A 27,934-nucleotide genomic window follows, 5' to 3' on the forward strand; every position below is an offset into this window, starting at 1 on the left:
CCTCTGCCACTATTTATAACACTGCCATCTGCACTCTAGATTGCTCTTTAACTGTCAAAGTTCGAATATTCTAGATCTTACTAATACATACGCCATCTGTGGTGTACTTTCTACAATGTTCTTTAACTGAATATTCGAATTCAAACAGCGTTGCAAACTTACGATCAATGGTCAACTGAAAGCTTTTATTTAATAATGCCCACAGATATGTTACAGTTTGCTATTACAGCACTGTTATTTGAAAGCATTATGCTACTTTTAAATCAGCCCTTAAAATCGTTATATTTGAATTCAAGTACAATTTCGTAACAATATGTAATTCAAATTTGCAAATTCAATTCATTTGTTGAAAAATGTTAAAAGTAATAGAATTTTTTTAAACAACATTGAAAATTTCGAAATTCAATTCAAATATCTAATTTACCTTCGACAATTTGAATTTAATAAGCTAAATTTTTAAGAAATTAAATAAAAAATTTGGAAATTCGAATTAAGATTTTCAAAATTAAACTAAAATTTTTGAAAAGTTTAAAAAAAAAAATTCGAAATTAAATTCAAATTTCAAACTTAAATTCAAATTTTTCAACATTTTTAAAAGTTGAACCAAATGTTTTTTTAAAAAAAATACATATTTATGCTATATTTTCAGTGTGAATTTAAAAAAAAAAATCTTTATAGAAAAATAATTAAGCTATATAAACTCTAAAAAATTTAAAATAAATATTTTAACTTTTACTTTCATACAACAAAATATTAAATTTAGTTTTGAGCTAGAATGAAATTAATCATTGAATTTCCAATTCGCCTATATTTCCACGCCCTTCATTGTAATTGAACTTTAATTCACGATTATGTTTATGTAAATAAAAAAAAAACTGAAGGCCAAGTAATATTCCTTTATATACGATTTTTTTACAAATAAACATTTTCAATAATTTATAATAAACAATAAATAATAAATGAATAAATACATATTTATAGTAAAATGTGTGTAAATTGTTACCTGATAAGAATTGACTTGTAATGCAGGCGATTATCACGGTGTAATACAATAACATTTTGGTGGCATTAATTGTTGAAGAAGATGATGATGATCTTGTTGATTTTCTAGTGGTGGCAGCCATTATAAAAATTGTTTAATTATTTACTTTTTTTATGCGTAATTTTGGCAAAAAAAAAGAGTCTTTTTTATAAATTTGTAGGATACTTTAAGGCAATAGATGTTTTGATGCTGTTGTTGCTGCTGCTTTAACAAATCGAATTGTTTACATTACGAGTAGTTCTGAAATGAAGATGAAAAAAAGAGCGAAAACAAATAGATTTAATATTATTTACCTTTCAACAATAAAAGAGGTATTCACAGTTTAAGTAAAAAATTTCCAACAAAGTTAAATGAATAATTTATTAAAATAAAGATTATTAGAAATTATGTGAATTTTGCTGAAGAATAATAAATTTTCTATTAGTATTTATATATACACTGTGACTAGCCTTAATATTTTACTATTAACTTAATGTCTTATCTTTAATTCGTTGAGAAAATTATTGCCTCTAGTCTATTATAAATTCAAATAAACTTGGTATTTGCCCAAGAAATAAAATAGATTTTTCGTTTTCTTTTAAAAGTAGAATAACAATGTATTAAATCAAATAAAAATATTTATTTTTATTTAAAAAAAAAAAAAACAATGCAAAAAGTAACAAAGAAAAATATATATAATTTCGTTGTACATAATAACAATAAATAAAAATAAAAATATATTATATTTGTAAATATGTGGTGGGATATCAACCCTAAAATTAAAAATAAAAAAACATTTAAATATTGAATAATTTATCTTTGCTAGTCTAGTTCTAGAAAGAGCAAAACAATAAATAGGTAAAAGAATAATGAAATGATGTTATATATCATATTCCTGATTATTTTAAAAATACTGATTGGAAAACAATCGTTGTTTTTTAAATAAGTATTTCCGAAATTGAAAACCAATTGTGATTCTTTTAATTAACAGTTAATGATTGAAATTCAATAGTGATTCTTTTAATAAATAGTTTTGAATTGAAAATCAGTCGAGGCCCCTAATATTGGTGTATGACTTAAAAATGCTAGATTTTTTCATATATTTTTAGCTTTTATTTTAAAATATTTGTACCATATAAATTTATTCAAACTATATGTCCTTTTCCTATCTTTCTGGCAACATATGGATTCCGAGCCAAAAGAACTGATCAACTTTTGAGGTGAAGAACGAATCAAGCCAATTTCGGATACTCTGTTCTGAACAGAAACGTATCCCAGAGAGACTGTTATGAATCAATCGAAACAAATATTAGTCGGACGGGTCAAGGTTTGGACTACAAAGCGGGTGAAGTAAAACATCCCCACCACTTCTATCTAAATAGTTTTTAACAGTTATTGCAACATGTGGTCGAGCCTTGTCATGATGGTATATTACGGTTTCATGTCTGGCCGCATATTTTGGGCGTTTTTCGGCCAATTCTCGCTTTTAACGTATCAGTTACATTCGGTTCTGGTTGCCTGCGATGATCTGGCCAGATTTCAGCAGCTCATAGTAGAGAGCATTACCTTAGCGCCATGGATTTTTGGCTTTGGTGTTGATTCGGCTGGTTGGTCGGGCTTCACATATCATCTCTCGCTTCGGGTATCGTAATGGATCCATTTTTCATCGCATGATTCGGTGCAAAAATTATTTTCTTTTATAGGGTTTAAGCAGCATTTCGGACATGAAAAATCGCCTTTCCAACTCTCTCGGCATCAATTCGTATGATACCCAATTTTCATGCTTTTGGATGAATCCTGCTGTTTGCAAATGTTTTGAAATTGCTGATTGAGTAGCTCCCAATAATTTTTCAAGCTCTTGTTGAGTTTGAGAACAATCTTCATTGAGTAATGCCACCAATTCTTGATCTTCAAACTTTTTTGGCTAACCTGGACGATCTATGTCTTCCGTGTCAAAATCACCACTTCTGAACCGCACAAACCATCTATCGCACGTTGAAACCGATGGATCACATTCACCATAAGCTTGGGTGAGCAATCGGTGTGCTTCAGTGGCACTTTTTTCAAATTAAAGAAGTAAAGCTAAACTTCCCGAATATGACGCTTTGTTGATACAAAATTCTACATTTTCAAAGCAAAAAAAAACTTTGTTTTTTACACTATAATGTTCAATAACTAAGTGAGAATAAATGACAGATAAGTACCCTTCAAAATGATATAAAAGTTATTAAAAACAAAAAACGCGTTCAAAAGATATGCCATCTATTGTAAATCCCGAATTGTTAAGTCATACACTCAATAGTTTCTGATTTAAAATCAATCCTGATTCTTTTAATAACTAGTACACTATTAGAAACTTATTGTGATTCTTTAAATAACTAGTTCCTGATTGAAAATCAATCGTGGTCCTTTTAATAACTATTTCCCTATTTGAAACCTGAATCGTGATTAGTAAAATATTCCTGATCGAAAATCAATCGTTGTTCTTTTTAGAAACCAATCTTGATTCTTTAAATAACTAGTTCCTGATTAAAAATCAATCCTGGTTCTTTTCGTAAAATATTCCTGATTGATAATCAATCATGATTCTTTAAATAACTAAGGAGTGAGATCGAAAAATTCTTAACATACATATATGTTTATAAAAAAGAAACCACTAAACTTACAGCTTTAATTTTTTTTTTATTTGATTGAAATTATTATTACAATTTACAAAAAAAATTATTTTTATAGTTTTAATCACTAGTGATGAAATTTTGAACCTTTTTCGGAAACCCTTCCATTAACGTTTTTATAGTGCTTTCTGTCACTTTGCTCGAACATGTAGTCCATCTCCGTTTAAAATCTACCACACTTTTGGACACCTTTTTTGTACTCTTCAATTCTCTTTTAACAAGAGCCCAATATCTCTCCACTGGCCTTAGCTCCGGGCAGTTTGGAGGATTTGCCTCTCTTGGTACAAATACCACATTATTGTTCTTGTACCACTCAAGGGCTTGTTTGCCATAGTGACAGGATGCCAAGTCAGGCCAAAAATAAGTGGACACATTATGAAGTCTTATGAATGGAAGCAGCCTTTTTTGTAAACATTCCTTGATGTAAATTTCGGTATTTATAGAGCCCGTTGTAACAAATGAGTGGCTTCTTTTGCCGCAACTGCATATTGCTTGCCATACCAAGAACTTTCTGGGAAATTTTGTCTGCTTTTGGGTCCTAAACTTTTCTTCAACATTCCCTCGAGCATCAGCAACATAAAATTTTTGACCTGGAAGTTGCGAAAAATCTGCCAGAACATACGTTTCGTCATCCATTATGCAGCAAGAATATTTTTTTATAAAACTTGACTTCAATTTCCGTGCTCTGTTTTTGGCCTCTAAATTTTTAGTAGCGTTCCTGTCATGAACTTTTTGAGCCTTGTATGTTTTTAAACCTGCATTAGCTTTAACTTTTCGTACCAAATAGTCCGAGCACTGAGCTAACCGGGCTGCTTTCCTACCGGATGTGTTGGGAGCTCTTTTGAAAATGCGTTCTATTTTTTTGGCTTTAGAAACATCATGTGGACCATTCCTTCTACCTGAACCAGGTTTTCTATCAACTGACAAGTTCTCCCGGTACTGTTTAATAACATTGGAAACAGTTTGACGGCAGACCTTTGTATGCTTGGCCAACTTTTTGTAAGACCAAGTTGGGTTTTGTTGAAAATATTTAATAATTTCAGTACGCACTTTTTTCTGGTCACTCATTTTAATCAGATTAACAAAAAAATTAATATAATTGACATTACACATAATAACTGACATGTTTTTCAAAGGTAACTTGATCAAAAAAAAATTCAAATAATACTTGGGTTAAAAAATGTAATGAAAAACGTGTGTTAAGAATTTTTCGATCTCACTCCTTAGTTCCCTATTAATAAATAATTCCAGATTAAAAATCATTCGTGATTCTTTTAATCAGCCCAATTATGAATAAAAAAATTCCCCGGAAGTTTGTTACCCGGGAGTTTTTTCCATTGAATATGAATTGGAAAAATAGGAAAAGGGAACAAAACTCCCGGGGAATTTTTATTCATAATTGGGCTGAATAAATAATTTCAGATTGAAAATCATTCGTGATTCTTTTAATAAATAATTCCTTGTTGAAAATTAATCCAGTTTCTTTTAATATCTAGTTCCTGATAGAAAATGAATAGAGTAGAAGTTGTTTTTATAAATAGTTCCTGACGGAAAATCAACCGAGTTTCTTTTAAAAAGTATTAAAAATCAATTTAGTTTATTTTCAAAATCAATCATGGTTCTTTTAATATAAATTGCCTGATTTAAAAATCAATCGCTGGTAAGTAGTTTCTGGCATCGTATTGAGGTTCTCAGTTTTATCAGTTTTAGTTCTTTTAATAAATAGTTGCTGTTTCAAAATCAATCGTGATTTTTTAAATCAGGTTTCTATTTAAAAACAATCGTAATTCGTTTAATATCTTGATTCGAAATTAATCGTGGTTCTCTTAATAAATAGTTCCTGATTTACTAATAGTTCCTGATTGTGTCTATTTTAATAAACCGTTCCTGATAAAAAACAAGTAAGAAAGTATGGTCGGTCAAGCCCGACCATATAATACCCTACACTAAGTAAAAGAGCAAAAACATTTTTCTTTTAAAATTTCAATAATTTATATTTTTGAGTGATTTTCGGAATGGGGGCTATGACCATGAAATTAGGTCGTGTGATTTGTGTCTATATGACAGTTTACTATGTTCAATTTTGTGAGTATACCAACATTTTTAAGCGATTTATGCACGTTAAAGTGATTTTCGGAAGCGGGTCTATATGGGAGCTATGACTAATTATGGACCGATCGTAACAAAATTTGGTGACATGAATTTTGAATATATAAAACTTATTTGGAGCGCAATTTGTTGAGATACATTTATAAATTAAACATTTATGACCGATAAAGTCCAATTTCGGAAGGACATTTTTATGGGGGCTAGGTGAAATAATGGACCGATTTCAGCCAGTTTCAATAGGCTTGGTCCTTGGGCCGAAAAAATAATATGTACCAAATTTTATCGAAATATCTTCAAAATTGCGACCTGTACTCTGCGCACAAGGTTTACATGGACAGCCAGCCAGCCGACCAGACGGACGGACGGACATCGTTTAATCGACTCAGAGAGTGATTCTAAGTCGCTCGGTATACTTTAAGGTGGGTGTTAGACTAATATTTTTGTTATACCCTCCTCACTATGGTGGTGTAGGGTATAACAATCGAGTTTCTTTTATTAAAAATCAATCGTGGTTGTTTTAGTAGTTCCTCATTCAAAATCAGTCATGATTACTTTAATAAATAATTCCTGATCTAAAAATCGATCGTGGTTCTTTTAGTAAACAGTTCCTGATTGAAAACCTATTGTGGTTGTTTTAGTAAATAGTTCCTGTTTGAAAATCAATCTTGGTTTTTATAATAAGTAATCTATCGTGATTATTTTAAGAACTAGTTCCAGTTGAAAACTAATCGTGATTCTTTTAATAAATAGTTCCTGTTCAAAATCATTCGTGGATGTTTTACTAAATTGTTCCAGATTATAAATCAATATTGGTTTATTTAATAACTAGTTTACTATTTAAAACCTATCGTAATTGCTGTAATATTTAGTTGCTGATTGAAAATCAATCGTGTTTCTTTTAATAAATAGTTCCTGATTGTTTTTCTTTTTTAAAAAAGGACCTGTTTTTTGATTTTTTTAATAAATTCTTCGTAATTGAAAATCGATCGTGATTAATTTAGAAACTAGTTCCAGTTTGAAAACAAATCGAGATTCTTTTAATAGTTTCTATTTTAAAATCAATATTGATTATTTTAGTGAATAGTTTTTGTTTCAAATGAAGAGTGTTTCTTTTATTAAATAGTTCTAGATTGAAAATGAATCATAATTCTTTTAATAAATAGTTCCAGATTTTTCATCAGTTGTGGTTCATTTATTGTACTAAATAGTTCCAGATTGAAAATCTATTGTGGTTTTTTCAGTAAATAATTCCTGTTTCAAAATCAAACATGGCTCTTTCAACAAATATTTCCTAAATGATTGCGATTAATTTAGGAACTAGTTCCTGTTTGAAAATGAATCGTTTAATCCTGTTTCAAAATCAATCGAGGTTCTTTTAATAAATTGTTCCTGTTTTTAAATCAAAATTGGTTCTTTTTTAAATAGTTCTGGATTGAAATTTAATAGTGGTTCTATTTAAATAGTTCTGGACTAAAGATTAATCATATTTCTTTTAATAAATAGTTCCTGATTTAATATCAATTGTGGATCTCTTCAGATTGAAATTATCAAATATTTAATAAATAGTTTGTGAGTGAAAATCTATCGTGGGTTGTTTTAAAAAATAGTTCCTAATTGAACCACTATTTAGTTCTTTTAATATATAGTTTATTTCTCGTTTTGAAATCATTCGTGGTTCTTTAATAAATTGTTTCTGACTAATTATGATTCTTTAAAAGCGCTTGCACTATCCTGAGATGTGTTTTAATATAAAATCAATCTTGGTTCTTTAAAGCAATAGCAGTTTTTTAAGATTTTTTTCTGATTTTATTCAATCATTGTCCTTCCAAATTTCACACAGTTTTATCAACAGGACAAAATTAGCATTAAATTTATGTATTAGATAGCCAGACAGGGATGTCATTAAATTATTCTGTCATATGATATTTAACTTTTGAAACTATAAAATCTTTAAAAAATTAAGTAAACAAATTTTTAATTTAGAATTATAAACTAAATCACTAATATTACTTTAAATCTAAAAAAATCATTAAAAAAAAACTTTAAATAAACACTTATTTTTTTTATTTAAATAAACTTTTATTTTTATACAATCTAAATTTTTGAGCACTTAAAATAAATTTCTAAAAAAAAGTTCTCTAAAATTCTTTCAACACTAAAGAAAATTTAATTTAATTAAAAAAAAACACACACACAATAAAAAATCTTGAGAAAATTTCAAGTCAAAGAACCAAGAACATAAAATGCATTAAACAAGTGTAAATTAAAAATGCAGTCAACGTACTTTTTATGAATTTTAATTGAAACCACGCTTTGTTCGACAATTTTCTTAATTCTCTGCGACAAACACAAAATAAATCTCAGTTTTAAAAAAAAAGAATTAAACGTTTCCTTTTGTTTAACTTCGTTAATTCAACAGTTACACACACAATCCCACAAGAAGTTGAGGGATACAAAAGAAAAAAAATAAGTAACGGCACTATATTTGAAAAGTAAAACGAACGAATGCAGCAACGTAACGGTAAACCACGAACACGACTTAACAGGCGAACGGTTCAGATGAATCTGAATTTTGAAAATTTTTATTTTCAAACAGTAAAATTATGAAAATCGAAAGAAAAAAAACACAAAAACAAACCAAAACAGAGACAACACAAAAACAAACAAACAAAATGATCGTTTTAAAAGAGAACCTCAGAGCGAGCTAGAGAGAGAGAGTAATAAATAAATTTGTTTTGGTGTTAAATACAAGGTTGCCAACTCTTTAGCTCTGAAAATGGCTAGATTTTGAATTAAAAATGGCTAGAAATGGCTAAAACCCAAAAATAACTGAATACAAATTCATAAATATTACATTTCTTGCCTCAATTACCACGAAGTCTGGTTATGTATTACTGACAGTTTTCAAAAATAATTTTTGCCGACTTCGTGTTAATGGGATTTAGCAGATTAACCCCCATTTTCTCAATTAATAGAATTTTTGTATGAGAACTGTCAGGATGTCGTCACGATAAAAAATAATCAGAGATTGAGAAAATGGGGATAAATATTGTAATATCAATAATTTTTTATTCCTTTTTGATAAATTAAACAAATTTCTGGGCACTTACATTCAAAATGGGATCCATTGAGGAAATGCAAAATTGATTTTTGAATATGCCTGATGTGTTTGCTTTGGAAACAATTTCGAAGCCTGTTTTCAAAAAACCAATAATATTCTCATCAAATCTTTGTCATTTGATAAAAAATACTGTTTTATTTTTAAAAAATTCCAAAAATGTTCAAGAAAAGTATAAAATAAAAAAGGCTAAGACAAAATAAAATGGCTAGATCTTCCGGCTAGATAAAATCTAGCCATTTTTTTATGGCTAAATGAAAATAAAATCGCTAGATCTAGCCGGAAAATGGCTAAATTGGCAACCTTGGTTAAATATTAAAAACAAAAAAAAACAAAAATGTAAGAAGAGATAAGCCAGCCGCCACTAAACTAGTTAATAGTGCACTAAATGAGTTTAAAATATAAAAACAACAACAAAATTATATTTTCTATTTTATTTTTTGTAAATGAAATTAAATTTTGTGTGTGATAAGAATTGTTGCTTTAGCTGCAGCAGAATTTAATTGAAAATCAAACAAAATTGTTTGTTGTAACAGAGATTTTGAAAAACCTAATAAAAAAAAATTGTGAAAAAACTGGTGTTTTTAAAATTTTTGTTTATTAAAAACAAAACTTAATATTCTTTTAAGAAACATATTAAAATATTTATAAAACACACTTAAAATTTATATCAATAACCAGCACATTGACCCATTTTTTTGGTCTTTCCTTATTAAAATATTATTTAATTAAATTTAATTATTTAATTTGTTCTAGCCTGTTTCGACCGCTTTTATCTTCTGTTGCAATCGTTTTAAAATTGATGACTTTTTACCAGCTAATGTTGGTTAAAACCAGATAATATCAATCTTTTTTTTATACTATTTAATCAAGTAATCGATTTATCACACTTGTAATATAGTATATTTTTGGTAGCAGTGACTTTGAGTTATGGCTAAAGTACTTAAACAATTTTATTTGCACAGATTTTTATAACGAGAGTCAATGGAAAAGTTAACTTAAATTTAAATAAATCGAAAACCAAAATGATTTAATATTGGGATTTACAATAGATGGCGTATCTTTACAACGCGGTTTTTGTTTTAAATAAATTATATGGAATTTTGAAGGGTACATATTTGTCACTTATTCTCTCTTACTTATTGAAAATTATAGTATAAACAACATAATTTTTTTGCCTCGAAAATGTAAAATTTTGTGCCAAAAAAGCGTCAGATGCGGGAAGTTTTGCTTTACTTCTTTAACTTGAAAAAAAGTGCCGCTGAAGCAAATCTATGCCTCAACGAAGCTTATGATGAATGTGTTCTATCGGTTTCAAAGTTCGAGAGATGGTTTGTTCGGTTCAGAAGTGGTGATTTTGACACGGAAGACAAAGATCGTCCAAGCCAGCCAAAAAAGTTTGAAGATCACGAATTGGAGGTATTACTCCACAAGGATTGTCCTAAAACTCAACGAGAGCTTGTAAATTCATCGGGAGCTACTCAAGCAGTAATTTAAAAACGTTTGCGAGTAGCAAAATTCATCTAAAAAATTCAATTAAAGCCGAGAGACCTTGAAAGACGATTTGGCATGTCCCTAATGATGCTTGAACGCTATAAAAGTAAATCATTTTTGCACCGAATCATTAATTGTGATGAAATATGTATGCTTTACAATAACCCGAAGCGTAAAAGATCGTACGTGACCAGCCGAATCAACACCAAAGCCAAATATTCATGGCGCTAAGGTAATACTCTGTATTTGGTGATACAAAAAGAGTCCTATCTATTAAAAGCTGCTGAAAACTGACCAGACCATCACAGGGAACTTGTGACGATCGCAACTGATTCCTTTAAAGCGATCATTTGCCGAAAAACAACCAAAATATGCGACCAACATAAAACCTTAATATTCCATCATGACAACACTATGCAATACCTGTTAAAAAATATTTAGAATAAAGTGGTTGTGAAGTTTTGCCTCACCCGCCTAATAGTCCAGACCTTGCCTCGTCCGACTACTATTTGCTTGGATCGATGCAGAACTCTCTCTCTATAATACGCTTTACTTCAAAACACAGTATCCAATATTGGCTTGATTCGTTCATGGCCTCTAAAGATGAGCAGTTCTTTTGGCTCGGAATCCATATGTTGCCAGAAAGATGGAAAAAAGACATCTCTTGTAGCGTAAATAGTTCTAATGTAAATGTATTTAATGTCCGGAAACTTTTCTTCGTTTTTAAAACTACTTTTTAAGACCTGCATCAAAAAAAATTTGTCGAATCTAATCGAACTCTGGAATTATTAACTCAACCTTGCCTTTTTATAAGATTGTAATATAAAAGTCTACCTATCTAATTATGTTGCTTCATTTGAAGCCCCACTAGACTGCTATGATCTGTCTCAAAGTAACACCTAAATTCCTCTATTGCTTCAATCAGCTGAACATTCATAATTCCTTTGCGATAACTTAAGTTTTCGGGACATAAATGCAATTGGTGATTCTATACCAGGTTACACAAGAACTTTTTGGAAAATTTTGGATTTTTTAATACGGCGGCTGTAGTCAGCAACTTTTTAATTCTTTGAAATGCTTTTGTCTGATTCTAGTGTACATTCGAATTTATTTTTCTTTGCTAAAACTTCTGCTATTGGGTGATGAATTTTTGCAAAATCGTATATCTTAAAAATAAATCTCATTTTGTCAGATTCGCGCGGATTTTTACCACCCGAACGCTGCACACTGGTTTTTTTACGTTTTTTATGGCATAAATTCTAATTTAAAAGCAATTGAATTGAAATTTGGTTTGTATACATTTTTATACTCCCAAGAAGACCTGCCAAGTTTCATATGATTTGGGGCACTATTTCATGTAGCTGCTATATAGCCGATCTGGCCGATTTGCCCCAACTTTTTTGTTTATCAAGCTATTGAAGTGAAATTTGATTTGTATTAATTTTTTATGTTCCTAAGATGACCTACGAAGTTTCATATGATTTCGGGCACTATTTCAGTGAAAAGCTATTGAAGTGAAATTTGATTTGTATGTTTCTAAGATGACGTACAAAGTTTCATATGATTTGGAGCACTATTTCATATAGCTGCCATATAACCGATCTGGCTGACATTTTGACGTTTCCAATAAAAATATAATTTTTAAATTTTGATTTTTTCGAATCTGCACACTTTGGTTAATAACTTCCCACTTACAACTTTTTGTAACGCTTTGCCATGCAAAAGTGCTGATCCACGAAACACAACTACACTTGTTAAGCTCATTCTAAAAATACATATAAACAAAACACGGTACAATTGGACAAAAACACATAACAACGTCAATCTCTGGTGATTTTTTATCGCGACGATATGCAGACAGTTCTCATACAAAAATTATATTAATTGGAAGTATATCGTACGAAAAACGATAACCATGGGGCTAAGAGAGCTAATCTATGAAATAGTGTAAAAAGTGATGGAAAAGAGCAATTTTCCATCAGTTTCGCGACGGTAAAAAACATCTTATTCGAAAAACTAGTTTTTAACCAATTAAGTTTTAGAAAATTCACCGGAATGAAGATATATTTTAATTAATTCCCAGGAATTCTTAAAGTCTGAAATATTTGGGACTATAAACTATTCAATAACGATCATACAATAGTATTATATATGACAATGTCGCTTGACCAAATTCCTGTTCTGCCCTAAGGTAACTTATTGTAATTGTAATAGTTAAATATTTATGTATTTAATAGTTTTAATTACTGCTGCTATCTTGTTTAATTTGTTATAAATATTTAAAAATTTTAATAGAAACATCACGTTTTTATTTTGTACTTCGAGTAATTACATTTTTAAAATTATAAATTAATACAAATGCTGTTAATATTTTATTAAAGTTACCAAGAAATTGCTAATTACACTAAGTTGATTAAAAAGTTAGTTACTTGAAAAACTATTTCAATACAGTATTAACTAATTACTATAATCAAAATATAATTTAAAGTGTAAAATTTAAATTCACAATAATTAATTTTATTTCATTAAGACTCACATTAAAGTGAGAGAGAGTGTAATAATTCGAACTTTGGAAGTCGTTAAAAGAGAAAATTACTCACGATTTCTATTGCTAGGTTAACTATATGGCAGATATCTGGGGACTATTGCTTAGTCATAATTTTATGAAGGGAATTTTAAAATGGGTTTCATTTTTAAATTTAATATCAGTATTTTCTTCTCAGGTCACTGCATTGAAAACTACAAGAGCGGTTCAATAACTCCGTGACTTTTTGAATTTTCCGCCTCTTAAATCAAAGGAAAACACTGCTCCTGTCAACAGCCATCTGCCAGTTGACTCCTATCAAAATTTGAACAAGCTAAATTTCGTGTAATCATTAAGCATTATTTTTTCCGGAAAAAAACATCAAACCAAGGCTAAGCTTGATAAATACTATGGAAACTCTGCACCATCAATTTCAATGATAATAAAGTTTACTGAATTTCTCGTTTGCTCACAATCGATTTCGTTTGTGCAATCGTGTGACAACTTCGGAGGAGTGTTTAGCGTTGATCAACCGCAATATGGAGGAGTTATTGCGCCGTTTCGTTACCGCGGACGAAACGTGGATCCACCACAACTCACCAGAGACTAAACAGCAGTCAAAGCAGTGGATTTTTGGGGAGTGAATCGGTCATCAAATATCTATTTTGATGACCTCGGCAAATCTCATTTTTTGGAAGGAATAAAAAAAATTGGAGAAATAAAATGATTTTTTATCCAAAAACCTGTGTTTCATTCACCGCCCTCGTACCTAACTAATGCATTGCCATTACAACTCATTATATCATTGTAGACAAAAAAGAACGTTTTATTAGCGTTTCCTATCTTTAAAGTTAAATAAAATAAAGTTTGTGTGAGATCATTGACATTTTTATTCAACTGAAAGGCTTCGTTGGGTGGTGCCCATCCAAAATGTGAAATTTTACATGACTCTGGCGCATAAATCAAGCTGAATCTGAGCGATTGTATGGGTTATATTGGCTTTTAGAGCCGCTGTTGTTTGTGGCTTATTCGCATAGACCTGCGACTTAAGAAAACCCCACAAGACAAATTCTAACAGAGTCAAATCGCACGATTTCGATGGCCAGTTCACATCAACTCCACGTGAGGTGACCATGCCCTCAAATCACTCGAGCAGAATGTCCAATCTTACATGAGCTGTTGAAACCACTTGTCGTTGGTGTCCATATAATTCAACTCAGGCAAAAAGAAATTGGTAATCATCGACCAATGGGACGATGATTAACGGTGACGGTCTGGCCAATTTGGAAGTCCCTATTAGAAAACCCTTTACTTACCACAAATGTCTACAAATTTCGACATAAATAGGTTATATGCTTACAAATAGTTACTTAAATAAGTAATTACTGTGAAATCTATTGAAAATTATGCTTCATTTATTTTCTAAAAGATTAAAAAATAAATTGAATGAAGGAAAAATAATTTAAATCAATTTAAAATTAGATTAGAATTAACAAAAAAATAATCTTGAGAGATTGAATGAATTTTATTGAGAATTAATTCTGAATTTCTTAAACAAGTAATTACATATATACCTGATCATATGTCAGCCATTACCAAACTACTTCTAAGTAATGCAGATGGTATGAAGTAGCCATTGAAAAGTTTATTGTTCAGTAATTGCACGTCATTAGCAAGTTTTTGCAGGATACCTTAACCATTAGTTTCCATAACTAATTTTAGTTGAGTGGGTAAGAGTAATTTAGTAACTAAAATCTTGAAGATAAAGCAAAAACCCAGCTAATGATCATTAATGTTCAAATATTTATAAATGTTTTTATTGGACATACATATGTATGTATGTATATTTAATGTGTTTTCCAATATCTATAAGAAAATCTGTTTATTTTGACAAATAAAAATACACAAATTTACTATTGTAATAGTTTATGACCGGTTACTACTTACATAGGTAAAATGAACCATTCCAAAATCTTTATGACAGCTCCTAGAGTGTAAACACAATGAGACAGGTAGCGGCTTAATAAAAATTTATGTTATTTCCATAAATTAGGATATTTTGTAATGACAAAGAGAGTTCAGCAATTTAGTTATTAATTTTAGTCATTTTAAAAACACATAAAATACGTTTCAAATCTTTCCTTTGATGCTGGTATTTGTTTAAATCATTGTATTCAATATTTATGTGAATTATTAAACGCCGATAATTATCAGAGTGATGATGGTGTTTGGCAAATATTTAGCACTTGATACTTTTCATCCAAGTATGCTAATTAATGATAAAGTTTAGCACAATCATTTGTTAATTTTATTTAAATTTTTCCCCCTAGAATCTCGAGGGCTAAACTGATGAAATTGCACGATTTTCTTATTTATATGTGAGAATGAACTTGTTGAGTTAGGTTTAAACTGGTTGTGAATGAATTAATCTTGTTTAAAATGGGTTCAAAATTAAATGTACTTAAAAAAATGAACAATGGTTTGTTAAGATTTGTTGTTATTGTAAGAAAATATGCAATAATAAAATTCAAAACATTTCGGTTTAGTACTTTCTTAAATTAAACTTTTGGTACTTTTGGTACTTTTTCTAAAAAACATCTAAATTTAATATGTTCTGCTCTATTGCTCTGCTATAAATTTCAGTTTATACTCTTATGAAAAAGTATCTATCGGTCTATCTACTGATAATTATGTATTTTCATGCAACATATTGTACAATATAAAGAATATTAAAAACAAAAATGTAAACAATTTTATTTTTCAAAACTGGTTTAAAAATACTCGTACAAGAGATTAATATTCAAATGCATTTTCTGAAAAACGTTTTATATAAAAGGGTCTTTCATTAACCGCTTCCTATCTTTGAATTTAAATAAAACAAAGTGGGTGTGAGAAATCATCGAGATTTTTTATTCGTTTGAAAGGCAATCGATGACATTATTTATGGAATATAAGATCGGTCAAATGCGATTCGAGGCAGCCAATTTGACAGATGTAGCTTCAACAAGTAAGAGAGCTATATTTGGCTGTGCCGAATTTTATTTACCCTTCACCAAATTATACTTCAAAATATTTTTTTTTTAATATTTTTATTTAAACAAAATCAATTTTTTTTAATGTTTTAAAATTTTTTAAAAAAAATTTTTTTTTTCCAAATAGTTTTTTAATTTTTTTTAAAAAGTTTTTTCTCAAAAACTTTTTTTTTTTAAATTTCTTTAATTATTTTTTTTTGGAAAAAGAATTTATGACAAAAAAAATGTTTGATGAAAAATATACGTCGTTGCAAAGGTCTTTGAAATATCTATCATTAGATATCCATATTGTCTATATAATGACTTAGTAATCCAGATATAGGTCAAATATCGATGTTGTCCTAGTTTTTTCCTTATATCTCAGTCATTTGTGGACCGATTTTCTCGATTTTAAATAGCGACCGAGCCGGAAGAATTTCGGAGATATTGATGTATGAATCGTGTATGTAAGTTATTTGGGGGCTTCGGAAAGTTGATTTCTACACACAGACGGACAGACGGACATGGCTATATCGATTCCGCTATCTATAACGATCCAGAATATATATACTTTATGGGGTCGCAAATGAAAAATGTGGAAATTACAAACGAATGAAAAACTTATATATACCCTTGCCACTCATGGTGAAGGGTATAAAAATATGGCCTCTACAAACTGTCAAAGTTCGGAAGTCCTTATTGAAAGACCCTTTACATAAATAGTTGTTGTTTATTTTGTAAGTTAAAAACTGGTATCAAAAAAATAAACAAAATTTACAACTAAAATGTTTTAACCAGTTAATATTTATCTACATACATATGTTGTTTTGATTATTGTTGAAAAGGTAGAGAGGGCTAATGTATGACAATATGTTTATCTATTGATGAGTTGCAAACAATACACTTTTTATAAAAAAATAAATATAAATTTATTCATAATGCTATTTTTTTGTCTATGCATGAGTTTGCAAACTAGACCGTAAATAAAATATCTACATATATATATTGTTTTTATCAAAAATTAAAGGAATTATTTCATTAAAAATTCAGATAGATTTATCTATAACTAGCATTTATCCCACTATTTCGTATATATAACTAGTATTTATCCCACTATTCGTTCCTAAATTCCATAAATTGTGGAGAAATCAAAAGGCATTGTCAGAAGAAGAAAAGGTAATCTTTAACCCTCCGTTGGTCGTAATGATTTTCAATCGAGACTAGTCGCTATGTATCAAATTGATATCAAAAAAAAGGCGCGTTTGAAAATAATCTCTTCACTTTTTATTTCGAAAACATAAAAACAATATTAAATTCAAACCCCCGTAATCATAAAAAAATCAAATTTAAGGTTTAAAATACAATTTAGTTAAAACACATTTTAGGCCTAAAATAGCTTTGTTATAAATTCGTATTCATAATCAAGTAAACAGTATTTTAATATTTTTTTAAATTCTGTGATGGTAACACTATAACTTTTATGTTCCACTTCAATCATAGTGCAACAAAACAACGAATATTAAATAATAAAGTACTCGTAATATTTTATTTTTCAGTAAATAAAATCTGAAATTACAGATTAAACTTGTTGTTAAACTTACACAATCAGCGAATAAAAACCGTTCCTATTTATATTAAGCCTAAATGTATTAATATACAAACATTTTTATATATTTTTTTCAATTATTATTAAAAGTATTCGAATGACGAATATTCTGTGATTAAATAAACATCACTATTTTATGATTTGTTTTATTAATTTATTTTTATTGTCATTTTGTTAAATTGTAACAGAATCTAATGATTTTCTATGAGAAAACTCTTAATTTTAATGCCGGAGTGAGTATATTAGATTGTGTGGACCTTCCTCCACGATGTTTACACATTTAATTACTACATTCCGTTACAGGTTAATAGTAAATTACAAAAATCACTGCCGGAGGAATATCTAACAAAATCAAATATTATTTAGCAATTGCAATATTATCGTCTATTATTGCAAATTTATAAACATTTATCTTTAAAATTACTTTTTTTAAGATAAAATGTAAAAAGAATACCTTAAAATAGGTTTAAAATACGGTCGAAGCAATTTTAAAATTCCTTTATTTAAAACAACATTTGAAATAGGTATTTTAAGCTAAAATAAGTTTATGAATACAATTTTAAGGAATTTTGCTTAAAAATGCCTTAAAATGCTGTTTAAAATTTTTATGAATATGGCCGAAAGTATTTAAAAGAATAGTGAAAATGAAATTGCAGTTTAAATATATTTTTATCAAAAAATAGCTTAAAACATAGGTTAGGGTGTTTAAAAAAATTTACAATAAAACAAATTTTGCCTGTATCAACTAGATCAGTTGCGAGTAACGGAGGGTTAAGCATAACAAAATAAGTTTCATAAAATTTAATATATTTATTGTGATTTAACAATATTAGAAATTGATATATAGTTAAAAATAACAATTCTATAAATATTAGAGGTTATGTCATAACCAATTACATATGTACGTTAGGGTGGCCCTTAATAAACGTAAGATGGATTTTGGCCATTCTCACCCCCCCCCCCAGTTTGGAGAACATTAGTAAAAAAATCATCCTGAAATAATTTTAGGTAAATCGGTTGGGGTTAAGACGTGCCGCAAGCCCTCTCAAGTTTTGAGATGCATTTACAAGGGCAAAAATTAATTTTTTCAGTTCTTGTAAAAATTTTGCCATTAAATAATTTCTTTGCAATTTAATTTAAAAGAATAGAAATGTGTACGTAATTGCCGTTCTAATAAGACATAAAAAAAAGAAATTGGTCAAAAAATTTTAAAGTTATTAAAAATTTGCCAGGCCATTAACATGTCTCAAGCAAGAACAACAAGAAATGTAGGAACAAATTTAACATATTTTGAGAAATATTAAAATAAAAGCTCAGCTCAATTTTTTTAACGGCAATTTCAAAACTCCATTTTCAAATTTTTAAAAATTTTGTTAAACTAATTTCAGAATTTTTTGATCATCTAATTGGGATTTATTGAGATTATAATAGGGAATAAAAATGTGAAAAAAATATGAAAATATCTCTTATAGTTTTTCCGTATCTGCGGTTTAAATTTTGAAATTTTCGAATAAAACCAATTATTTGGCCATTTTTTGGCGAATGAGCTTTATTTCCTTACTGTTATTAACTATAAGTAAAACCTATTCAGAATATTATAGTCCAGATAATTCTAAATATACCCTGAAAGTTTTACTAAAATTGGAAAACTTTAAACCTTAAATCGTGAAGGTCAAATATCAAATTTTTCAATATTTGGAATTTCTAATTTAAAGATATAGAAATGTTATTTATTTTTGGGCGGATTTTGATGAATCTTAAGAAAAATATAACATAAACTCTAGGGTTTATAATGACAGCGCACGAATGGAAATTAACCCTTAATGGAACTTGGGGTTTAAATGACCCCAAACTTTTAAACTCATAATTTTTTTTATGGTTTTAGAAGTTTGGGGTCATTTTAACCCCAAGTGCTATAAAGGGTTAATTTTAATTTTTCTGCTGTTTTTGTAAATTCTAGGCTTTGTGTTAAATTTTTTGTTAAGTTTCATCATAATCGGCCCAAAAATATTTAACATTCCACTATCTTTCCAACAGAAATTTCAAATATTGAAAAATTTGACATTTGACCTTCACGATTTAAGGTTTTACGTTTTCCAACTTTAGTAAAACTTTCGCAGTATATTTAAAATTACCTGGACTATAATATTCTAACCAGATTTTACTTAAAATTAAAAACAGTAAGGAAATTGGGCTCATTCGCCAAAATATGGGAAAACGGGGTACCGTTTCAACATTTCCAAAAATTTTATTCGAATGGACACTCTAATGTACGGGTGCAAGCTGAAGCTAATTGACCTTAAATAGTCAGTTAAAAATGCATCTCATAGACAATCCAATAAACGATTGCTTGTAAACAAACCTTCTTCCTACAACTCTCCAATAGATTACTTCTGGTGGCTAAAATAACTACTTCCTAAAGTGCATTACAAAAAAAAAATTTTTTGGGTGACAAAAAAATCGGTTTAAAATATATTTTTCCCGATTTTGAACCATTGTAGGTCCGACTTACTTTGGCCTTATATACATCGTTGCAATGAACTTTTAAATTTCTATCATCCATATTGTCTATATTAATGACTTAGTAATCCAGATTTATATAAAAAATAGGTCAAAAATCGTGGTTTTTTCCTCAGCCATTTGTGGACCGATTGTCTCGATTTTAAATAGCAACCGAGACGATATATTGATGTTTGAACCATGTATGAAGTTATTTGGGAGTTACGAAAAGTTGATTTCAACATACAGAAGGACATGGAAATATCGACTCCGTTATCTATAACGATCCAGAATATATATACTAATGTATATATATTCGTAAATGAAAAATTTAGAAATTACCTTACCCTTGCCACTCATGGTGAAGAATATAATAAATAGTATGACTTATAAATGCTGTATTTACAATAGATGGCGTATCTTTATAACCCGATTTTTGTTTTTAATAACTTATATGGGCAATTCCACATCATCGTACGTGACATTTATACGCCTATAGAGTGGAATAGATTTTGCAAAAATAATTTGATCTTTATGTTCCATTCAAAGGATACTATATTTTAAAATAATAAAAAGTTCTTTCAAAATATTGTTGTCCAAAATATTGAGCGAAATAAGGGTATATCGTATGTGACATAAAACGGAACTCATATTGAGGTACATGTTGAAATATGCGAAAATATTCGAATTGTGAGAGGAGTGATGTTTTCTTTAATTTAATTTTCTTTTACAATCCGTCATATTTAAATAAAAACAATCTTTGGATGCTTTTATAATAAATAAAATTTAATATCATACGTGACATACCGTACGTGACAGATTTTTCTCTTATAATAAAACAATTATATTTCCTAAATATATGCATACAAAAACTAAAAAAAATTAATAGAAAATATACATTCGGTATCAATAAACAATTTGACAATAGCAAAAAAACAATACAACTGATTTGTTTAGAGCAAGCATTGGCCGAAAACGCTCAGATATATGGCCAGACATCAAACCGTAATATTCCATCATGACAACGCTAGGCCACATTTTGCTATACCTTTTAAAAACTATTCAGAAAGCAGTGGTTGGGGAGTTTTGTCTCACTCCTTTTATAGTCCAGACCTTGCCCCGTCGATCGATGCCGAGCGCTCTTTGGAATACGCTTCACTTTAGAACAGAGTATCCGAAATTAGCTTGATTCGTTCGTGGCCTCAAAAGATGAGCAGTTGTTTGGGCTCGGAATCCTTATGTAGCCAGAAAGATGGAAAAAAGTCTTAGCTAACAATGGTCAATACTTTGAATAAATTTAGATTGTAGAAATGTTTCAAAATAAAAGCTAAAAATTGGGAAAAATGCCGCATTTTTAAATCATTAATTTAATACCTTAAAATGACTGATTCTCTCACTATGTAAATATTTATGTGTTAAGTATTATTTTAACTATTCAATATGCATTTTTAATTTTTCAAATTTATTTACAATAATTAACTACGTATTATAGCCAGTGTAGTATGGTTGTTGCTATTGTTGTCGACTGCTGTTGGTGGCATCACAGAGAGCTGGCGACGAAAAGCAAGAGAAAGAAAATGGATATTTCCGGATTAAACGTGTAAATACTGGTTAAAACTGTATTTTTTTTTATTTTAAAAAGCGTTTGTTTAGTCTCACTCAATACTCGTTGATTCTAGTTTATTTCGTAATTAAGTTGTTGTTGGTAAAACAGCAGCAGTGTTTTTATAAAGTTTGTGTAGTTGTTATTGTTGCTATGTTATTTTGCTTTTGCTATTTGTTTGCCATTAAGCCATGTTTTGCAGACGGGGTTGTTTTATTGATAAGCTGCCAAAAAAATACAGGTACAGTGTCATAAAATTATAAATATGTGTGCAGATCAGCAGTTTGCATACATCTAAATATTTGTGGAAATGAAAACTATCAGCTTTAATTGTATTCTAAATCAAGCGGTTTAGTTTTCTTGATATTCTAAATGAACCAGTTCCATTTTCATTCTATTCTTAATGAACCAGTTCTATTTTCATGAAATTTTAAACGAAATGGTTTAGTTTTCATGACATTTTAAATAAACCGGTTAACTTTTCATGCTATTTTTACTGAACCGATTCATTAAAAATGCCATTCTAAATGAACCGGTTAAATTTTCATTATATTCTAATTAATCGGTACACTTTTCTTAAATGAACCATTTCAGTTTTCATGCTAAATATTCTATATCATCCAGTTTTCTCAACCTTATTCACAACGCAATAAATTTATTATTCTTAATGTCGTTAGAAAAGGTCTTCGTGTGCTTCTTCAGCATCAGTCTGTATCATTATACCCTACACCACCATAGTGGGGAGGGTATTATGCGTTTGTGCAGATGTTTGTAACGCCCAAAAATATTAGTCTAACACCAACCTTAAAGTATACCGATCGACTTAGAATCACTTTCTGAGTCGATTAAACGATGTCCGTCCGTCCGTCTGGTTGGCTGGCTGGCTGTCCATGTAAACCTTGTGCGCAGAGTACAGGTCGCAATTTTGAAAATATTTCGATCAAATTTGGTACGTATTATTTTTTTTTGGCCCAAGGACCAAGCCTATTGAAACTGGCTGAAATCGGTCCATTATTTCACCTAGTCCCCATACAAATGTCCTTCCGAAATTGGACATTTTCGTTCATAAATGTTTAATTTATAAATGTATCTCCACAAATTGCGCTCCAAATAAGTTTTATATGTACAAAATTCATGTCACCAAATTTTGTTACGATCGGTCCATAATTAGTCATAGCTCCCATATAGACCCGCTTCCGAAAATCACTTTAACGTGCATAAATCGCTTAAAAATGTTGGTATACTCACAAAATTCAACATAGTAAACTTTAATATAGACATAAATCACACGATCTAATTTCATGGTGATCGGTCCATAATTGGTCATAGCCCCCATATAAGGCCCACTTCCGAAAATCACTCAAAAATATAAATTATTGAAATTTTAAAAGAAAAATGTTTTTGCTCTTTTACTTAGTGTAGGGTATTATATGGTCGGGCTTGACCGACCATATTTTCTTACTTGTTTGCATTTAAATTTGTTATATTATTTGAAATTGTAAACAAACACATTCCTAAACGGGGCTTCCCTAATCAAATATACAATCATTTGATTTTATATTTCTTTTTGTTTATTTCTCATCTTATTGTTGTGTATGATACTAAATGAATTCAAGTTTTAAGATTAAATTTGGAACAAAATCAAAAAAAAAAAAAAAAAAAAAAAAAAAAAAAAAAAACAAGTCATTATTACTGCAGACATGTGACAAAAATTAGATTATTAAATAATATGATAATTTTGAAATAAATGCAAACAAAAATATTAAACAATTCAATTTAATTGCCATAATATTTGCATAAATGAACGATTAAAAAGTAAATACAATGAGCAATAATTTTAAGTAAATAAATAAACAAATTTAAAACTTTTTAATGAAAAACTATTTAACAAAAAAAAAATGGTGGCAGTTTTATATGCAACATTTATTAAATTAATGTTGCATATAAAAATGTTGGTCAGGAAGGTAACATAAATATTTTTCTTAATATTTTATTACAACCTACAAATATTTACAAGATTTTTTGTAACAATTATTCATAGAAAAAAGTATTAATAAAATGAATAGTAGCTAACTTATACTTAGTGTAGAGTGTTTAAAAAAAACTTATGACAATACAAAACTTTTCCAAAGCTTCTAAACAAATGTTAAACTTACATTGATAGAAAACAGCTTTTCTGCTGTAAAACTAAACATTTTTATAACATTAGAACAGCTTTTAAAAGCTTTCGCTTATTCAGGGTAAACAGGCCAATGGTATTTTATAAACGGAGTTAACACAGTGCACAGAAAATTTAATTATGTATATCGATTACTTTAATTTTCTGAGAAAATCTCATATAACATTTATCGTATGTTTAGGGGTTAAAAACGAGTATTAATCTTTATCTGAAATTTATTGAAATAAAATTTGTATTATTTCAATGGGGACAAAAAAGTACCAAAAAGGGCTAAAAACGGCAAAACCTTTTTTATTCGAAATTATCGAGCCAATTTTGACAAAATTTTAAACATTGGTTACTGACTGCAGTCATACTAGGGTGATCGGCCCGCTTTTCAATAACCGGTTATAACCGATTTTTTTGGTAAGGTCGGTTTCGGTTTTTTTTGAAAAGCTCACATTTCGAATATCAAAGAAACCGGAATTTTCTCCACGAATAGCCGGTTTTTTCTAAAAGTTTGTTTTTATGAGTTTTAGTTTTTTTTAAAAACTTTAAAAAATCCAAAAAAAAATTTAAACAAATACTTCAACTATTTTAGAAGACCTTTTATATTTAGAAAATGTCACAAGTGATCTGGTAAGCCCGAAAACTTACTCAATGCTTTGTTTTCTATATGTCCTACAAATACACCGAGTAAAAGATGATTTTCAATGTCTAGTTTTATAAAAACAAAAAAAAATATAGCATTTAAACTGTGTTTTACTTATTCCTAAGAGATTAATTTACCTTCATAAAGTCTTCAAATTTATTGACGTTATCGATCTTCGGTTCAAATTTGACTTAAATAGAAAATAGATTTTTTTAAAAAAAAATATCAACCACCCATTTTTAAAAAAAAATCAATTTTAATTTCAAAATGAGTAAAATTTCACCCGAAGACCTTATGAAGGATATGAAAATCAGTAGTTCGTGTATAATGTTCAGCAAGTATGATGAAAAGAGACAGATATATATTAGATAGAGATGCCAAACGGGGAATCCCGTTCCCGAAAATCCCGGGGTTTTCGGGATTTCGTAAACCCCGAAGCCCGGGATTTTTTAAATTTAAATCCGGGGATTTTCCAAATCCCGTTTTTCATAAATAAATAGGGGAAATTGTCATTTGTGTGCCTTTTTTATGCATTTTGACATTCTACATGCCCGAATATCGCAAAGTGATGTTCAGCAAAGTTGTTAAGCTCAACTCCTGCTACAACATAGTTAATAAAGGAAAGCGGTATTTTTGGCTTTCCTAGAGTGGGGCTCTGGAAAATGAATTCTACACATTTTTTTGTAAGTTATCTAACAAAACTCAATTTAAATCCTCTTCAAACGAAATTGATTTTATCTCACATGAGGAGCTCGAACAAAATGAAAATATTTCGATTGCTCAAAGGCTAAAAGATATTATTAATAAATGTAAAAGCCCCCAAATAACAATAAGGAAACCAAATTATAATGTAGATTTGCAACTTGAAATAGAAATATATCATTTTATTTCTGAAGGAACAAGACGAGGTTTTGCCAATATGAAAGATGTTTTTCGGCAGACGATGACGAAACCATAGATGCAATAGTATGCTTTTTAGTGTCTAATAAAAATTAATTGCTAAATAAAAAAATTACTTTCAATTGTAAAGTCATAATTATGTACGTTTCTTTCTTATAATTTTCGGGATTTTAGATTTCCCGAAAATCCCGAAACCCCGGGTCGGGATTTCGGGATCCGCACCTGCCCTTGCCACTGATGGCAAAGGGTATAAAAACTCTAATATTTTAAATCGTTAATAACATCGTAAATATTTCGATTTTAGGAAAAATAAGCTCAATCTATAGTCACTCATATTTCATACCAAAAATCGATTTTTAGTATAAAAAACTCAAATATTTTAAATCGTTAACCCTTATTATAAATATTTTTAAAAAATCGTTTTTGAGTTTATATTTGGAATATATTTAGATATGTTTACAATTTATTTCATTGAATTATCGCTATTCGTGTTCGGTTTGAAAATGTGTGAAAATAGATTTTTGAATCCAAAAATCACTCTCTCAGTGATATATCACAAAAAATTATTTTTAAATGGCTGCGAATGAGAATTTACCATTGAAATGAAAGTGAACCCGTTATTTTCGGTCTCTGCTTTGTAAATACTATGATATTTGAGAAAATAAGTTTATACTGCGATCACTCATATTTTACAAAAAAAAACCGATTTTTAGTATTAAACTCAAATATTTTTTTCAGGAAAACAGTTTGGTAATTTTTTAAAATATGAATACAGATTTTAATAGTGAAGTAATTTGAAAACTCAAACTTGCCGGGTGTTCAAGAGTAAAAAGGGAAATTGGTACTTTTCTGCTAATGATATTTTTTTATATGCATCAGAGTGAATTTAGACTCAAACATAGAGAGAACTGATGGTACTTATTTGCTCTTCAAAAGGTACTTGAATGAGCATATAAAGGGGGAATAATTCCCCCTTGGTATTAATTCTTTATTATTCTTTACAGTCTAACAAGTAAGAGAGCCTTCACCAAATTATACTTTAAAATAAAAATTTTAAATATTTTTAGGTAAACAAAATTTAAAAAAAAAATCAAAATTTAAAAAAAAACAAATATTTTTAGATTATAAGCGAATAAAATGTTATGCCAAAATTTTTTTTTAAATTTGTGGTAAAAAATATTAAAAATGGATCCATTATAATAACCCGAAGCGTGAGAGATCGTATGTGAAGCCCGAATGAACTGCAAATCCAAATATCCATGACGCTTAAGTAATTATCTGTATTTGGAGCAAAAGGGTCTATTCTATTATGAGCTGCTGAAATCTGACCAGACCATCAGAGGGAACCAGTTTTGCTTCACCAGCTTTACAGTACAGATCGTGCCCCATCCGACTACTATTTATCTCGATCGATGCATAACGCCCCCTCTGGGATACTCTTCACTTTGGAACAGAGTATCCGAAACGAATTTATCGTTTACTTTATTTTTCTACATAAAACTTGTCGATACTTTAGTTTTCTGTAGACAAACTTTGATTTTTTATAAAAGATTTCTTATAGATTCTATCATAGAAAATTTTGATTTTCCATAGAAAATTTATCGATAACTTTGATTGTCAATAGAAAACTTATGGAAAATTTAAATTTTTTATATAAAATTTATCAATAACTTTGATTTTCCATAGAAAATTTAACGATAACTTTAATTTTCAAACTAATCGATAGATTTTCTATAGAAAAATTCATCGATAACTTTGACTTTCAATATAAAATTTATTTAGAACTTTATTCACTACAGAAAATTTATCGATAACATTAAATTGTTATAACAAATTTTCGATAACTTAAAATTTCTATATAAAAATTTATCGATTATTTTAATTTTCTATTAAAAAATGTATCAATAACTATAATTTACTATTGAATTACTTTGAAAAAGTAAGCATAACTTTAATTTTGTCTGGAAAACTTCAATAAAAAAACATCTATACAAATTTTGGTCTATAAACTTTCAAATGATACTGTGTACCAATTTGTTTTTTGGTTTACATTCATCACACCAACATGTTTCGACTAAATATTGTTTCCATCACCCATTTATGTGCTAAAATTAAATTTCGCACTTTAATGGGAAAAATTCTAAATATAAACTCAAGTATCAATTTAAAAAAATTATTTAAGCTCACACAAACAAATGCGTGTAAAATTGTTTTAGATACTCGCTCGTTGTCGTATTTAGGCTTATAAATACACAAATTCTTGCATCTTCGAATGGATGCAAACATATTTTTACAAGTATCAATTTTAAACGCTGACATGTTTAAAGATCTTATAAAAAAAAGAAATAATCTAAGAGTTAGTTGCATGTACTAACAAGTGGAACAGTTTATGGTTTGCATTCTATATATAAATAATTATCGATAACATAAGTTTTCTTTAAAACAGTAATCAGCAAACATTTAGCTGAAAATTATTCAATATCATAGATTATCCACAGCTAATGTTATTGTTAATTATCGTAAATTCCCCATAAATCATTTATCGATATTTAACATACGTTTTT

General features: G+C 28.9%; 1 protein-coding gene across 2 annotated transcripts in view; it reads right to left on the bottom strand.

The window, feature by feature from the left end:
- Positions 1 to 27,934, bottom strand: part of LOC135951775 (uncharacterized) — an 88,397-nt gene that overhangs the window by 19,587 nt on the left and 40,876 nt on the right. The window contains exons 1-2 of one of the 2 annotated variants that reach the window (XM_065501493.1): positions 8,090 to 8,359; positions 1,004 to 1,282 (exon numbers count right to left, since the gene is read on the bottom strand). In XM_065501493.1, coding sequence (XP_065357565.1) covers positions 1,004 to 1,124 — 121 coding nt within the window. In that variant the 5' untranslated portion in view covers positions 1,125 to 1,282; positions 8,090 to 8,359. Of the gene's footprint in view, positions 1 to 1,003; positions 1,283 to 8,089; positions 8,360 to 27,934 lie in introns of those variants that run through there. The other variant, XM_065501494.1, reaches the window with a different exon arrangement.

This window comes from Calliphora vicina, chromosome 2 (genome assembly GCF_958450345.1).
Source record: "Calliphora vicina chromosome 2, idCalVici1.1, whole genome shotgun sequence".
Taxonomy (NCBI): domain Eukaryota; kingdom Metazoa; phylum Arthropoda; class Insecta; order Diptera; family Calliphoridae; genus Calliphora; species Calliphora vicina.